Source organism: Coturnix japonica, chromosome 1, assembly GCF_001577835.2.
Source record: "Coturnix japonica isolate 7356 chromosome 1, Coturnix japonica 2.1, whole genome shotgun sequence".
NCBI classification, from domain to species: Eukaryota; Metazoa; Chordata; class Aves; order Galliformes; family Phasianidae; genus Coturnix; species Coturnix japonica.
The window spans coordinates 27595445-27613515 of record NC_029516.1 but is presented as its reverse complement, the minus strand read 5'-3'; the positions used below and the strand labels follow the sequence as shown (position 1 = coordinate 27613515).

General features: G+C 37.7%; 1 protein-coding gene across 1 annotated transcript in view; it reads left to right on the top strand.

Annotated features, from left to right (window-relative positions):
• Positions 1-18071, top strand: part of NELL2 (neural EGFL like 2) — a 139831-nt gene that overhangs the window by 27994 nt on the left and 93766 nt on the right. The window contains exons 4-9 of the mRNA XM_015854888.2: positions 7275-7448; positions 7556-7652; positions 11085-11157; positions 11329-11411; positions 12424-12552; positions 13710-13812. Coding sequence (XP_015710374.1) covers positions 7275-7448; positions 7556-7652; positions 11085-11157; positions 11329-11411; positions 12424-12552; positions 13710-13812 — 659 coding nt within the window. The remainder of the gene's footprint in view (positions 1-7274; positions 7449-7555; positions 7653-11084; positions 11158-11328; positions 11412-12423; positions 12553-13709; positions 13813-18071) is intronic.

Below are 18071 nucleotides of genomic sequence, written 5' to 3'. Positions count from 1 at the left end.
CTCAGAGCTAATTTGCAACAGCTGAGGCTAAATAACAGTTATAAATTAAAGTTATGATATAGATTTCATATTTTTCTTTAAAGTGCCATACTTGAGATAATTTTTCTGATTCAGAAAATGAATGACTCTTAAACTGTATCTATACGTTTTCCTTTCAAATTTTCTTATATTCTTCTACTGGGATTACCTTCCCCCACACTGTTCAGAGCAATGGAAGAGTTCAGGTGGTGGTGGTTTTTGGGGTACAGATTGGAAATGATCTTTTCAAGGATATTATTGTGTTGTCAGTTAATCCAAATTGCACACCTGTGATTGTTCAGATGGGCTTCAGGCAGCTGAAGACAAATTGCTGGGCACAGCGGTATATTGCTTATGTCTGAAAGAGAGAAGTTAGAAATGTTTAATTAACTCGAGAAGATCACCTTGACTGCACAGACTGCCCTGTCTAAAATGGTTTGTACTTTATAGAAACACGGCAAATATTTTGAGTGCTGTTAATGAAGTGGTTCCTTAAGTCTGTGTGGAAGTGCTGTTAAACACCGATTGCTCTGTGCTTATCCTCAGCCTTCACTTTAAGCACTATTAGCCTCCTAACTTCGCTTCTGAATTCATCTGTGCTTCATGATGAAAGAACTGGCAGAGATAACTTTTATCTGCAACAGAGCTTTAATATATGTTAGACATCCCTATTCTGTTGTATATTTTCATTTAACTGACAACAGTAGAGCAGTGTAATAAAGCCGTCCCTTCATGGTTAGATGCCTTTATGCAACTGATGTTATATCTGTATCTCTTCAAGTTCTCTGTTTTAGGGCCCTTAAATGATGAAATCATTGGATTGCAGTTTAATCATTCTTTCGTTCAGTTACTGCTTTTGTAACCTGAAGCAAAATACCGAAATCAGTAGAATATTGTGGACAGGCATTTCCTAGACTTCATTGTATTTCTCTAATAATTTATTCAGTTTCTGCCTTATATGGTTGTTACTTTCACCACTACTCAAGTTTTCTGATTATCTGCTCTCAAATATGCTGCACTGTACAGTAGTGTGAGACCTCATCAGTATCTAGGAGGAAATTATCTGATGCAGTTTCTCTGTTACACAGGTTGCTAGAGGTGAAAACTCTCGATACACGAATTTTGCTGCATCTTTTGACTACCTCATTAAAATAGTTGTATGGTTTTGATGTGTGAGTGTCTCTACTTCTGGACTGAAGTACTAAGACTCCTCTTTCTGGCATTACAAGTTTTGCTGCAAACATATCACCCTGAGAAAAGCTTTCAATGTTTACTTCTTAAACGAACAGAGTAGAGTTACATCAGTTTTATTTGAGGGATATTTTTCCTCTCCCATCACTAATGTACCTGTTAGGTAAGAATAACATGGGATTAATTTTTAAATGTTAAGCTGTATGCAGCTGTTCCGTATGCCAAAAAGAAGTGCTAGTTGGTTCCATCTTTTTAAACCATTCTGCTGATGCATGGGCTTTGCTGTATGCATGGACAGTTGTAATATTCTGGGTTTTGTTTTATTTTTTGGTGGTAAATCTTTGTTTCTTACAAAGAGCAAATCTCTGTTTCTTACTATTCTGATATTAATCATGATCCCTTTACAACTTGTTTGTAACAGTCAATCTCTTTTGAGCTGACTTCCTCTAGCCATTTTAAACTTTTCTGCAGTCAGACATTTTTCTTATGCTGAAGTTTGTGTGTTTCATCAAAGGTTTCAAAAACTGATATTTTCTCTCATTCTTTTGTATTATAGTTCTCAAGAAGATCCTAAAAGTTGTACATAAGGTTCCTTATGTAGTTAGTGACGCTTTGGCCAGGCTCTTTCCTCTACCCAAAAGAGAAAGATTCCATGTTCTTTGTGTTTGTGAATTTAATTTATATCCTTGAATGTATGGTTGGATGGAGGTACTTGTAAAGCTGTAGTTCTGTGTTACACTGCGTTTATTCTCCTCACAGCACTGTGAGTGCTGTTTCTTTAAGTGCTTGTTGACTGATGCCTTGTCACTGTTGCTTGTTTTTTCTTCAGTATAGCTTATACTTCCTGTCAAAAAAAGAAAAAAGAAAAGAAGAATGTTCCAAATCGAATATAAATTCTTGTCATTAATGAATGCAGCTACCTTAAAACACACCTTCCTGTAACCTTTATTATGTCAAGTGAGATCAGTTGGTCTGCTGATGTAAATCATTGCAGTGCCAGATAACTCGGTGTCATTTGGTGGAAAAATTGTTACTGTAAGCTCCTATGAGCCTGGATTCTGTAGTGTGAATTCAGACTGGAGGCAGGTCTACTTGAATAAGAGATTAAAGATTTGTTTTTACTTATCTACTGATAAACACAACTGAAAGTGTTGAAATGTGAGTTTTGACAGATATCACTATTCTTTGCTGTTGTTTGATATGTATTTGTTTAGAGAAATTCAAAGAAATCTGTATTCTGTCAGAGAGGGAAAGGAGAGGAGCTAGGTTGAATACATATACTTTTATTAGTACATATCAGTAGGTTTATCAGAAGATTTGTTGTTTTTGCAGCCTTCTTGTCTGTGAAGAGAAAGAGTGAGAGGTATCATTTATTCCATTGCTTTTGTGTGTGTTCTGAGAAAGTTTCTTCCTTCATTGATATTTGATAGAATAGGAAGCTTCATAAGGACAAAGTAGATGTTAACAGAGATGTGTGATAGTGAAAGCAAGGTGGGAAGAAATATACTTATAAGTGGGTTTAGTGAGATCGATGGGAGGAGTGAGAGCAATAATTCTATTTAAAATAAAAAAGTATTTATTGTTTTGGAATTTAGTTTGATTCACACTCACAGCTCAAACTGGGACAGCATGAACAATGAGTTGTAGTACCAGGCCTTAATTTTTTTGCAGTTTCAAATCAGCAATTTCTGGGAGATTATCTCCTCTCAGAGTCCTCTGGGGAGACCAATGCAACCTCAGCTCCAGATTCTTGCTTCAACTTTGTGAGAACACTGCCTAAGATTTTGTTTTTGATGAAGGCCCAACCTTCCTGGATTGATTTGCCTTTCAGAACCCCATTCTCAAGGGATGTTGTCATGCAGTTCTATGGCATGACTTACTGTTGTCTGTTCAGCATAATAGTTAGGATCCTCCTTGGTCTGCTTCTGTCTGCAGTTAGCTCCTTCACAGACAGTGCCAGAACCTTTGTATCATGATTTTATGATTTTCCTGAGTAACAGAGAGAAGGATTTATTTTTTCTTACATATACATTCCTCTGTAGTTTTATTAGTTTTCCTTTTCTTTTTAGCATAAATCAAAAAGCCATGAAAACTTGTTTCTACACAGTATCTATAACTGAGAGTAGTAAAAGTTGTTAAAAAAAAACAAACCACACTATGTAATAAATTCAGACATTATATCTTTTAGCTTTTAAAATGCTTGTCTGTGTGCTCTAAACTGAAACTGATTTTTATTAGTTGCCTGGAGTAAGAGTGAGCAGCTGCAGTATGCATGTGCTGTGTGAGCTGGGACGTCAAATGAGCGGATAAGCTATCAGAGAGCTGGGGTTACTAACACTGAAGGGCCATACCTCCCTCTTCTGAAGGACTGCTACTACATACACCATGCCCCCAGTTGTTTTGCATCCCACATCTCTAGGATTTGTCTGCACATCCTAATTTGAACTTCTGCAGTCTCCATGTGCATCTGGGAGCATGAAGAGCATGTCCAGTGCTGACCTCGTGCCCTGGGGCACTACAGATCTGCAACTGAGCTGTGGTGCTGGGATCTGCACACAGTGATTATAACAGATCAGTGCAGGGTAGCAGAGGAATTATTGCTGTTTCCTTTCTCAGCTTTCTCTGTGGCAATTGATACAAATTTCTTCCTCTGAGTCAGCACTGTAGGAATTGCTCTCTGGCTGGTCTCTAGTCAGACTGGCCAGTCTTATTGTGGCCTTGGCTGTTGCCTTTGAAATGATTGTGAAAGCACAGAGTGCACTGCTGAGCTGTAACAACCTTTCACATTAACGTTTTATTCTTCAAATGTCAAACATTATAGCCCTAATAATCAAACCTGATAAGATACTTCTGTTTGTCACAAAGTATGTGTGGGTTTTAGAGGGTTAATATCAAATAGGCTGATATAGATTAAACAGTGACAGGGATCATGGGCTTTAGAGAAGGGAGAAGCAGGTTCTCCTGTCATACTATTTAGCATAGAATCATTGAATGGTTTGGGTTAGAAGGGGTCTTAAAGCCCATCCAGTTCCAACCCCCTGTCATAGGCACAGAATGCCCAGGGTCCCATCCAACCTGGTCATGAATGCCTCCAGGGATGGGGCATCCACAGCCTCCCTGGGCAGCCTGTTCCAGTGCGTCACCACCCTCTGAGAAAAGAGGTTTTCCTTGTGGTTTATCTTTTACTCAGATAGCCATTCACCTTCCCAGTATAGAAGAACAGCTGGGAGCTGCTGGGAGAATCAGCAGTGACATTACTATACAGAATTTCTTGGCTGATGGTACCTAGATGAGTGGACTGAACTGGGATGGTGTAGGCAAGAAAGCAGTCATTCAGCTGATGAGGTTCCTTGGAAACTTCAGTAATGAGGTTCTCAGGAAAAGCCTGCATTGTGGTGCAGTTGTTGTTTCACTGGGAAGTAAGTCCTTTAGGAAACAAGATCACTCTCTTTTATTTCTCGATAGAGTAGTAATTCTGAGAATACAGAAAAGTCTGGAATATATTTCTCATTATAAACAAGTTTTTAACATTCAGAGCTGTTTGCTTATGCATAGCTTACTTTTTAGCAGCTATTCCAAACCCTTGGAAGATGCACATCCAGGCGTGTTGCAGTCTCACAGAAGCAAGAAAAGCTTTGCCTCTGGCAGCCTTGGCTTTCCCACCCAGGCTGTCTTGCTAGACCTGAGGCTGTTTCTGTCTTCTGAAGTTTGTTAAATGGAGCCAGATCTGTTTAAGTCCCAGCAGTTAAACAAATAGAGGAAGGTGGAATATCAAGCACAGTATTTTGTAAAAAACTGAAGTGAAATGATTCATACGCAGTTCTCTGTGTTTCTGTGTCTCAGTGTTAGTTCAGGCTGAAGGGAATATTGTTTTGGCTGTCACTGTATTTGCTTTTCTACTTCTTTTTTCCTGCTACCTCTACAATATATCAATCAATGATAAATTAGAATTCTCCTAATGGCTATTCATTGTTTTTTTAAAATTTTGATACATATTTCCTCAAACAATCATCACACCTTCATAAAGTAAGGGCAATTGTTACAGTTTACCAAATGGAATAACAAGAGATTGATGTGCATCTCAAAGCAGTGAGTTAATCACAGTTTAATCTAAGCCACAAGTGTCCTTTGTGCAGCTTTGTACAGGAAGTTCCATTTGCTTATCACAGCATCATAGAACGTCAGCATTATCTCTCAGCAGTTCTTTATTTCTGAAATTTTACAGAATGTCTTTTTTTATTTCGGGAATTTGTATATTTATGGGCTTTGTATTCTCGGGCATCTTAGAATGTCACCAGCATAAGGGGCAACACAAGTGTTCATTCTGTACCTTCCAAACTGACTGTATTCTGCTTTGTTTCTTGCCTGCCTGCTGCATCTCTGTGTTGGGATCAGTTCTGCCATTGACTTTGAAGAGAGTGTTTGAGTTATCTGTTGGCTGGATTGTTAGATAATGTTTCAACACATTCATGACTTCCTTTTTCCAAATTATATTTGCAAGTGGGTGGACTCATTTATAAGTTGCTGGAGGAGTCCTGTTCCATAATGTTCCCCTTCTTTGTTAGATTGAGCATGACCTTATTTTTATCCTTGACGCTTGAGTTATGAAGGAGGTTATTAAGTTGACTGATGCTCTGCCACTATTGCCCATTTTTTTTGCCAGCCAAGCCTTCAATTAGTTCAAACTTCTTGCCAGTGCAGAAACTATTTTTGGGCCACGAGTAGGCAAATGATCGCAGATTATAAAATTTACTGCTGACTTTACTTAACTGCTTTGTTAATATTGGGGAGGAAGAAGAAATTGGCCTTTGCCAGTTCTGCAAAAGGATAATTGTTTTTGTGCTGTTGCTAGGCATATTTCACTGTGAAAAATCCTGAAGGAAGAAGAGATGTGCAGCGAGCCCATCCTCCTAGGGATAATAACTATACAAGATGGTTTTGATTTGGTCTCCTCATCTTCCCTTTTGAAAACTGTAATCATTTTCTTGTCTGTTCTTTAATATGGATGTCCTATTGAAAGAAAATACATCACCCTAATACACATGCACACACAGATTTACAAAGCACTGCCATGCCTGACTGTGAATGTAACAGCAAAAATATATAAAAATATGTTGCCCATCCTCCTAGTTTTTCAGTCTTTCTCTACATACTGTTATCTTCCTTACTCTTGATATGTAGGTTGTGTATGATTATTAGAGAATCTTCCTTTCTGTTTTTCTTTTTTCCTACTGTTTTAAAATCATGTCAGGGGAGGACTTTAAAATGAGAAACTTAACATTTGGAAGAGAAATAGTTTGCTAAATTTCTTCCTGGAAGAGGTTCAATATGCAAGAAATAGGTTTGCTTTAGAATGCAGCAAGTTTGGTTATAAAGTGCTTTTTAAATTATCTGCAACCATTTAACCAGCCAAGCCTACACCCTCAGTCTGCAAACCTGTTGTATGATGCATCCATCCTGGGGTAACTGCAATACCTTTTTTTAACTCAGTATAAACATATGTTTACATACACATACATTCATATAAATGCATGTGTATATATATATATACATAACACAACCACATATGCATTTAACAGTTTATGTGTATACACATAAAGTATTAAGAATTAGTATTTCTTGACTTTGAATTTCTTTTGAGAAATTTCATTATGAAAAATAAAGAGATGTAAACTGCATATCCAAAAGAAAATTAGGCAGTGCCCTGTCTCAGTTCTTACTTACTTCCCTTGGTGGTGTTTATAGAGCATTAATGCCTTTAGAGTATCCATACTGTGCTTTGAGGATATAATGCAATTATTCATAATAGGCTAATTATGTTTCCAGTGAGATCATATTTTGTGAAGTACTGTTGCTAGAAGAAAAAATCTTTAGCTTGGTCCTTGTGTTCTTACATGAAAGGTAGAACTTTCCATTATGTAAAAAATCTGCTTTGATCTTTGCATCCCTTCTGTCTTCCCCCCTCTTTTAAAAAGTTCCTGCATGGTAATGAGAAGTTATGTGATGTAAAATTTTGCTGTGCTGATAAGAATGGTTGATGACATGGTGATGCATTTATGGTACAGGTATCTGGAATTGGAAAGCAGCGGTCATCGAAATGAAATCAGGTTGCATTATCGTACAGGCAGTCATCGCTCCCACACAGAAGTGTTCCCATACATCCTGGCAGATGATAAGTGGCACAGGCTTTCCTTAGCAATCAGTGCCTCTCACTTGATTTTGCATGTGGACTGCAATAAGTAAGTAAAGAGTTTTGTTCTGTAGTAAGTTGTCACTTCTGGAATATTTCAGTTCTCAGAAAATGGAAAGTTATCAACCTGGTACATACTTTTTTCTTGCCTTTCAGAATCTATGAAAGAGTTGTGGAGAAGCCCTTCATGGACTTACCTTTGGGTACAACCTTTTGGCTAGGACAGAGGAATAATGCACATGGTTATTTTAAGGTATGCATTTCCCAAGTAGAAAACTGTGAACTTAGATGAAAGTGAATGCAGTTTACTCTTCCTTTAAGCTGTTTAAATAGTGTCAATATTCCATGATATGAAGGGTCTGTCAGGTGAGACTTGTAGTTCTGTTCAGCTGAGTTTACTCAACTTACTGGCATGTGTGTATGTAGATGGAATATGAGTATGACTATGACTAAAAAACTTGAAATTCAATGGGAACATAGGAAAATACTTTTACTGTGGAGGTTGTCAGACCACAGTGGAGATATTCAACAGCTGTTAGCACATGTTCCTGGGAAACCTGCTCTAGGTGGCTGTGCTTGAGCAGAGGGTTGGAGTAGGTGATCTCAGGAAGTTCCTTCCAACCTCAGCCATTCTGTGATTCTGCAGTCATACCATTTCTTAGTGCTATGATGTGTTCGAAAGTGATTTAAGACAGAGAAAGGTAAATGACCAAGAGAAACGCAATTCCAGGAAATAAGTATTTATATTGATGTCTGTTTAATTGCTAGATGTGTACTTCCTGTCACAGAACACTTTAGTGTAAGGAACTCATTACTGTAGAGGAAAATATTTCAACATGCTTTTTGCTTACTGTTTCTGCTTTTATATGAACATACAATAAGATACACAAATACATGAAGGTGGCTCCAAAAATTATGCTTCCTATTTTTATTACTTTGGTCCACAGTATCAGAGGCAGATGTTGGTGGTACGGTGGTAGAGGCAGAACCTTTCCACCAATGTATTGTTACATTTTGTTGCTGTGCAACAGCTGGCAGTAGAGGGGCAGTCTGACAAAATGGTATCTGATATGGGAGTGCGTGTGGGGTAAAGATATGAAGAACAAAATTCCTCCAAGCGGAAAAAATTGCAACCTTTGACATTTATCAAAATTTGCTGAATGTTTATGGAGACCAACCAGTGGACATAAGCACAGTGAGGCAGTGGGTGGTGTGTTTCAGCACTGGCAACAGTGACATGCATGACAATCCACATTCTGGACGTCATTCCCAGCTACCTCATCATGACATGAAGAGCGCTTTGATGAGCTTATCCACATGAACTGGCTGTGCAGTGCATTGTAAACTATGGTGATAATGTTGCAATGTTACAAAGTTTGAGCCAGGTGTGTCCCACAGGTGTTTCCCACACAGAAACAGAAAGAAAATGCTATACAAGTTGGTCAGAATCGGTTGAACCAATATGAGTCTGAAGGTGACAGTCTTAGTGTTTTGGAGAACCTACATGTGCCCTCACTACAAGAAAGTGATTGAGGCCCTGGAGTGTATCCAGAGAAAGGCAACAGATCTTTGAAGGGTCTGGAGGAGGTGTCTTATGTGGAGTGGCTGGCAGAGCTGGGATCATTTAGTCTGCAGAGGAAAAGGCTCAGGGGAGACCTTACTGATCCCTAAAACTCCCCAAAAAGAGTTTGTAGTGAGGCAGGGGGTCTCCATCTTCTCCTGTGTAAAAGCAATGGAACAACGTAGAATGACAGTAATTTTAAGCACTCAAACTTCCACTTATTGGGTTTGCTGTGATCTATTTGCTCAGTTGTTTCAGAAAATCAGGATGCTTTTAGTGGGTCTTAAATGGCTTGTCCAGAGGGACCAAAGTACTCAAAACCATTAGTCATTTATTGAAATGATTTTATTTGTCTATATTTGATTTTGGAACTGAAATTGCTCCACTAAAACAATGTGTTGGTAGGCATTTTCACACCAGAACATTTGTGTGCCTGTTTCATTATAAGGTCTTAAGTCTGGCTATGTAATTTCTGTATTGTATAAAGTCTCTCTCACTTAACATCCAGAAATGGTTTAATTTGAGCCAGCAGGATTTTTGTTTTTTTGGAACCTGCACGTGGCCACTGATTTACAGTCGGGCACTATGGTTTGGCAGCCCAGGAGGCTTCCTGCTTGTTACTCTGAGGAGATAAGAAGTAACCTGAATTCCTGTCAAGTGGCAAGGTCCGGCTAGCATCACAGCTGCTATGTGATGAATAAAGCTCCTCAAATAGCTGGAGGAGCTGGGGTTTTTTTTGGTTATTAGCTAAGTGATTTGAGAGCTTGCCCAAATGCTCAGTGAAATATAAGCTTTAAGCTCTCATCAATCTGAATGGGTTGGACCCTGCAATTCTTCTCTTTCATGGAAATCCTGTACCCCAAGTAGGCATGAATTTAAGCTTAATGACACCAAGAAAGGGAGGAGAATTGAATATGGTCAGCTTTTCAGTGTGCTGTTCAAAGAGGACTTTGTTCTTGCCTTCCAGAACACATGCTGTGGGAGGTCATGATGTGGAGTCCTATCTCTGGCATCCTTAGTTTTCCACTGTCAGTAATCAGCGCAGCTCCTTGCACAGCATGGGCAAGCATCCAGTTGTCCTAAATGCTAGAAAACATATTAAGGGAGAAAGTCATCTGCCACAGTACACTTATGTACCTTTTGGGTTGCCCCTCACTGACATCTCCATAGGTCATGTAGGTCACCCTGAGTCATTGATTTGAAGTCAGAACTCTTTTGCTGTGATTTTGCAACATCTGTATGGAATGCCTTATCTTTTGCATTTAACTTACATTGTTTTGTTATTGCTTTTCCTTCTAAGAAGGAGTTTTGGAGATACAGGGAGAGAATCCTGGATGAAAGTGACATCTGGAGTGTGCATGATAGGATGGCTATTTGGCCTTTGCTTTTGGAAAGCAGCAAAGTGGCTGCTAATTATATCTTAATGACTAAGGGTGCATGTAAATTCTGCCCAAAAGCGTGTGATCTCTTCTGGATGAAATGGAGCATTTCCAGATGGCATATTTCAATTTCATACTAAGGTTCCTGTTTTCCCACGTTCTTGCCAACATGCAGCTCTACAGTTGTGTAAGAGATATGCAATTTCTTGGCACAGGGCATGCTTCATGAAAGGACCCAAACCAAAATCATAAAGGGTTTGAGTGAGTGTGTTTTTCCTGACTCAGATTTCTTTAATCATCTGCCCTTCTATCTGACACTTGTAGCCTAGTGAAAAAAAATGAATTTCATTTAAGAGAGTGTTTGAAAGTAACTAAAACTGCATCTGCTTTTCAAATTACTTCTAAAGGTTATTTTTAAGCTTTTTCTGCAGTGGCTATCTAAAAATAGCAATGAATTAAAAACAACCAAACTCTTGCCACATAATTGCTTCTCGACATCTAATATTTAAAATCTTTTAAAATAACTCAGTATGCCTGTACATGTACTTCTAAGTATTTCACTTTCTCTATTCTTCTATCTCTACATTGGGTACAGAAAAGAAGCTGTGTATTCATAAATACTGTTTTTATCAGTAAGTTTTTCTGTGTGGGCTTTAATGTTTTACATGGTGAATGACAAACATAATTTTGACAGGTAAAATTAATACATCCTTTCATATTTTTTTTTCTCTTCATGTGCACACAGGGCATAATGCAAGATGTGCAATTACTTGTCATGCCTCAAGGATTTATTTCTCAATGTCCAGATCTTAATCGGAGTAAGTCTATTAATTCTTATACCATAAAATGAAAGGTGTGCTTTCTGCCTACTTTTTGACCTCAAGCTTTCTTAAAACTTTAACTTTTAGTATATTGCCTGTCAGCATTGACATGACTGAACCTATTGTACATAAGATTTTGTTACTAGTATGTATATTTTGTTATTCCAGCATGCCCAACTTGTAATGACTTCCATGGACTTGTGCAGAAAATTATGGAACTGCAAGATATTTTAGCCAAAACATCGGCCAAGGTAATGTTTTCAGGAAGGCATGACCTGGAAGAATAGAGGACCATAATTTAGCTGATGTCTTTTCAGATGATTTGTGCATCTGTTTGGTTGTGCACGTGGGTGTGTGCAGAACATCTCTGTATGTTTATATATGTTTGTATTTAGATATCTGTGTCTACTATCTATCCATACAAATTCTCTGTTCAGAGAGCTTTTTATTAAATAAATAATATTTTTAATAGAATTATATTTTTCAATAGCAAGCAGAATCCAAACCTCAAACTAGAAAATGGCTCATAAATATTCAAGCTCTATCTATCAGCCTACCAAGTCAATGAAACTGGACTGAAATAGGTTACTGTGCTTATAGTGCTTATTGCAGCAAGATTTATAGGTCCAAGACTTTCCTAAATCTGAGCTGACAAGGGAGTGCTCAGACAAAATATATGCAAGACAGGGAACTGAGAACCCTAAGTAGTGCTTTTTGTTTTTGTTTTTGTTTTTCTTCTTTCTTTCTCTTTCTTTTTCAAAAGATCATGCTAAAAACATTGATATCTGCCAGTAAATATACACTACTCTTCTGTTCTTAAAAGTCAGGTTTTTAGATATCTGTGGAAATGCTGCTACCTGGCTAATTAACATGTTGATTTGGAGTGTTACATCCAATCTAGCCTTTACTCGGATTCAGGTCTTTTCCATACATAACCCAGTATCTGCAGATAGTTTATGTAGAGCAAGATTCTTACTCAGTTCACACATATGAAAATGAGAAATCTGGAGACATACACATTGTCATCTATTCACTTTGTTTCATGATGCCTCTAATGTTATAAGCAGAAGATGAAATGAATTGTGACTTACATCTTAGAATCCATCTCTGAATGATTTATGATTTAGTCATCTTGTATTTGACAACAGTCATTTTATTATGTTTGAATGCATGTTTGACAGTAAGGGGGGCAGTTTCAATCATGTTTACGCTAACATAGAAGCCACTTATGAATTCCAACCTTTTTGTGAACCATAAATACAGTTGTCGCAAGCGGAGCAGAGGATGAACAAGTTGGATCAGTGCTACTGTGAAAGGACCTGCACAATGAAAGGCATGACGTACAGAGAATTTGAATCCTGGACAGATGGTTGTAAGAACTGCACTTGCATGGTATGGCTACACTTTGAAAGAAGATGCAAAAACTCTGTTGTTTTCTCTGATTACGTTTTTACTGGGGCAAAAGAGTAAGGGATGCTTATAAACACGCGCTAGGTAGTAATAACAAAATGCAAGAAAAAAAACATTCTGAATCCAGGGAATAGTATTAATAAATGTATTTTCCTAGCATTTCGGGTACTATAATGTGTTTAGCTCTCCTAGATTTCATAGAATCATAGAATCATGGAGGTTGGAAAAGACCTCCAAGATCACCTATATTACCCATCCACCTACCACCAATTTTTCCTCACTAAACCATGCCCCTTAATACAACATCTAAACATTTTTTTAACACCTCCAGGGACGCTGAATCCACAACCTCCCTGGGCAGCCCATTCCAGCACCTGATCACTCTTTCTGAGAAGAATTTTTTCCTAATATCCAACCTGAACCTTTCTGGCACAACTTCTTTTTCCCTCTTGTCCAGTCTTTTAAAACTCATTAATTCAATTTGGACTTATTAAATGCTTAATTCAAAGGTCATTGGTAACTTGTGAAAAAGCTATTGCTGCACCTTAGATTGATTTGCTGTTATCTACAATTTGCTAAATGGTTCTTCTTAATCTTCTTTGATCTTTATATTGCTGGTGTGATAATAATTTTGATTTTAGGAATTTGTCATTGAAGGTAAGATTTAACCCATGGTAAAAGATCTTGCCAATAGCTACCTGAAATGCTTTGAATTTGTGTTAAATGCATTGCATGTTTTATCTCTGGGCTTTCTTGCAGCTATGAAATTATTACCTTTTAGAAGTGTATTGTCTTTTATGTAAAAATTGGAAGGCTCAGTATTATTCTGTGAGGTTGCTATTTCACACTAATATGACAGTTTGCTGCTGACTGGCAGAATGTTTTGCCCTGAAACAGGTTTGCCTCTTAAAAAAACTTAGATTATTATAATTTCAAAGAGCACATCACACATCTGAAAGATTGTATGCAAGATATTCTGAGCTTATAGTTTCTTTCTTGTTATTAAAAGAACCATGCTAAAATGACTTTTTTTTTTCAGAGTTCATTGCATTTAAAAATAGATTTTAAGTTCTTATGTGTGAGAACATCTCTCTTTTTGCTAAATATAACTACCAGCTAAGCACTTTTTATTCTTCTAGAATGGCACTGTGCAGTGTGAAGCTTTAATTTGCCCCCTCTCTGACTGTCCGCATAATTCTGCCCTGGCATATGTTGATGGCAAGTGCTGCAAAGAATGTCAATGTAAGTTTTATGGTTTTATTTTGGTTTTATTTCTTTAATGAATATTTTGTAATCTGCAAAGAAAAATGAATGTTTATGTAAACACATAACTGAATGAACTGGACAGTGAATGAAATATTTGGGTTAAGGAATATAGGAATTTAGACTTCCCTGAAGTATTTTGGGAAACTGATAACCAGCTTCAATTGTGGCTATTTTATTTATGTCCTCTTTCTTTTTTTTTTTTTTTTTTTTTTTTTTTTTTACCCTGAAAACAGGTATTTCTTACATATTTTTTAAAAGAAAAAAATATATATTTAAGAAACATTTCACAGATTTCCTGTATGATCTCTTGTGGAGTAAATGGCTAGAGTTCCAGTATTGCCTTGCATTAGTTTGGGCCAGTGTTTCTAACACTATCTCAAGAAGACTGTACTTTCAACCATATGTTGTAGTACTAGAAATGGAGATTCAAATTTATGGTTCTTGTTCTTTAACCAAGGGAAGAGAAAGCTTGCACCAGACCCCTCAGATCAGAAAAAAATAGTTGCTTAGAAAGGTTCTTTGTAAAAGGTCAGACAGCATTAAATAGGAAACTGGATAGAAGTAGTTTAATATTTTCATTTAATATGAATGATTACCTTTTGGTTTTATAGTATTTTGGTTTTATTACAAATAGGGTCAGAGAAGTGGAATTTAAGGATAATCACTATCTAGATGGGCTGCATATAATATTTCATGTTGATTATGGGTGTGTGTAACATATGCAATGGCTATTTTAGTCTATGGTAGAAACCGTTCTTGAAATCAAGCACGAGATGCTTGAGGAGCATTTCTTTATAATGTTAAAGTTGAGATTTTTCTGTGTGGTTTCACCATTTCTACTGCTGTATGAAGCTTCTTGCAGAGTATAGGCATATATGTAGCTGGTTAAAATGCTGCATTTTGAGATAAAATTCTGGAAGACATTTTGTACTCCATTGATCTTGCTCCCATAGGAGTTTATTAATATTTAATTGTGTTCGAAGTTACACAAACCATCCCATTTTATGAAATCTTATTAACTTACTCAAGTAGATTAATTCTAATTGAGGGGAAATGAAAATTCAAATACTTTTTTTTTTTTTTAAACCAACGACACAGAATTTCCATGCATTCTAGAAGGCTCAGGGAATTGATAAATCAGGGATGGGAAATGCTTGGAGTTCAAGCCTCTGTTTGAGTCTTTGACCATACTGAAAGTGTTTGAAAACCTGATCCACAAAAGTATGTTTTTGTAATGTTCTGTTTGTGAATTTAGTAGAGAATTCTCCATCCAACTGTTAATGGGGAAGCACTCACATCTCAAGGCATCTTAGGAAGTTGTTATTTTTACTAGAAGCCTTGACAAAGGTCAAGAAATGTGGATGGACATATGGACACTGACCTTGTCTTTAAGTATTAGTACTTCTTGCAAGTGAGATACAGTTCTGGTGCAGCACACTGTAAATTGTAATCCAGTATTGCCATTTTAATGTTTGTAACAATATAAAAAGCTCTTTAGTTTCCAGTGTTGCTGCTTTTGCCAGCATGTAATTCAATTGATAACTAATATGCCACATACAACTCCCTTGACAAGCTACCAGACAAATGATTAGGTCAAAAACTGCTTTTGAAAAACTGTCCCTATTTTCATCTAATTTATATATAATGCCTTAAAAAGGAGAAAGAAAAAGAAAAGAAACAAAACCCCCACAACATTTTATTTGTCCAGTTCCTGGTAACAAAAACCAAGTGTAGATTGGAGTCGTGTTGACAAGATGATAGATAAATTCCAATGAAAGACTGTGTTTAAGTTGGAGGCACTGTAGATATAGGACTCTCACTTTTTCTCTGGAACAGTTTGGTGGAAATTCTGAGTAGTCCTTGTGCTCACGTGAGTGTGCAGCTGTATGCTGCTGTCTTGGTATCTTCAGCTCAGGGTGTGAGCTGCATGTGATCAGAGTTCACATTGACCTTGGCTCTTGCTCAGGGAGTCAGAGCTGACTGCTTGCTTCTGCATAGTTTCTGAAAATAACATTTTTGTTCTCATTTGTTAGAACAGTTTCAGGTGATGTTGCATCTGACATGTGATGGAATCTGAACACAGATGTCTTATAATTTGGAAAGCAGCTAATTAGGATTTGCTGCTCAAGGAGCAGCTATCTTTAGTATTGGACAATCAAATGTAAATACTGAGTAATGATGTCCAATGCCCTATTCTTTCACTGAGTTTAGTGTTAGTTACAAGACAGAATTGTGAATGGTTGTCTGCGTTTTCCTACTGTTCTTTGTGGTACTTTATGATAGATAATGAGCTGTTTCTGCCATCCTGCTGGGGAGGGTTAGACTGGCAGTGGTAGCTGGGGCAGCCTTGTTGTGCCTCTTTTTTTCTTCTGCAGGTGTGCTAAGCAAGCCACCAAAAATGAGATGAGTGGGGTGTGGTGTTGTGACATGTGGCACAAAAAGTAGAAATACAGTATTCTTAATACTTCCACAGTGATAAGCAAACAGGCTCCACAGCTTTTTGTTTTGAGTAATTCAGTGTGGATTAATTCAATGCGGCTTTAGGCATGTTGAATTTGAGATCGCAGTTTGAAGTGGCTTTACGTGTACTACTAAATAAAATAGGTCATGGTCCTGTGGCCTTGGGACTAGGTGGCACTTGTGACTCACACCCGCATGGCTATACACTCTTGCTCTTCCCTCCCAGCAGAAAATCTGCTGCCACCAAACGTAGCCTGGCATTGCATCAAAGGGTGCTGGCTGGTACTGGCCAAAGTGCTGTCATGAATTGTTTTAACACTCGAACTGCATGGAGGATTATGGACTAGTATTTAAGTCAGTTGTTATCTACTTTTTCATTTCCCTCCTTTGTTTCATTTATTACTCCAGTATGGACATCACCAGGTAAGCTCTTGACAGCCAGTGAAAGGGGCTGGTACATCCAGAGGGCATGTGGTGCTTAGAGATGCGTGGAATAGGTAGGATGAATTGCCTTCAAGAAGTGTATGCTTCTTTCCATGGACTAGTGAGGGAGGCAAGGAAATCAGGTTAAATAAACTTTTAGAAAGTTAAAACTTTGAGTTCTGAGTTTAGTCTTTGCATTAGTTACTGTAATGAATAACAGCTATGCCACAGTGGAATGGAATGTTCTGTCTTTAAAACAAAAATAACAAACCCACATTTTCTACCCAAACTCTGTATCTTTGGTTGAGAACACTCAGACAACTTGTTCTGTTCTGTGTGAATGTCAGTGCTGCTGTAAATAGGAATGACAGTGCATTTGAATTATCACTGTATTTTCTGTGAACCTTAATGGGATAGAAGCTGCTATGATCTTCCCAGACACATGAATTGGCCAATGTGCTGGATTATGTTTCAGCTATAGACAAGCTATTTAACACAAAATTTGGTCAAACTACCAGAGAATGTGTCTTAGATCAATAGGAGCTTCCTACGGGAAATTATTTGGAGCCAGAAAGCAGAGGCAGCTTTCTTTTCTGTCCTCAGTGCAATTTTAAACCTATCTGAGAAGGTACGTACAAGAGATCATTATATTCTTTTCTCCTCTGCAAAGAAAAATGCATTGTGTGGAGGTAGGTACTGATACAAACAGGAGAGATTAAGCTCTCCTACTGATCCTATGAAGTATCGCTGTAGACTATGGATGTGACTTAAAATGTACAAGGACAATTTCAATTATTATAAGTGAATTGGAAAAGGACTGCCAATGTGTTAGTAGCTGAGACAATTGATACTTGGTCAGCACATTCTTTTATGGTGACTTTCTTATTAGTTAATACTTTATTAAAACTAAGGCATGACTTCCAGTATCTGTGATATATATGTATTTTTTAAATGGAGTCAGTGTATTTTTAACAAAAGAGCTGCTTTTCATTAGCCATACTAGAGAGATCTTTATACTTTTATCTGGCACAGTAATAATTCCCATCACCTAGCAAAACTAGTACCTAGAAAATTAAGGAATGCTGATCAAGCCTCTTTGCCAATTTATTAACGTTTTTTCAGGTGGATTGTAGTCTTGTGGACATGTAGCTATGCTTCTCACTAAGTTTCATCTCTCCTCAATACTGACACTTCTGGGGGATGGGGGAGGGGGGGGGGGGGGGGGGGGGGGGGGGGGGGGGGGGGGCTGAAGGAGTGGCACCATCTTGTTTTAGGTGTCTTATATTAGTGACAGCTTAGCTCCAAACCTATGCCTCCAACACCTATGCGCCAAAAGAGCTTATATTTAATGT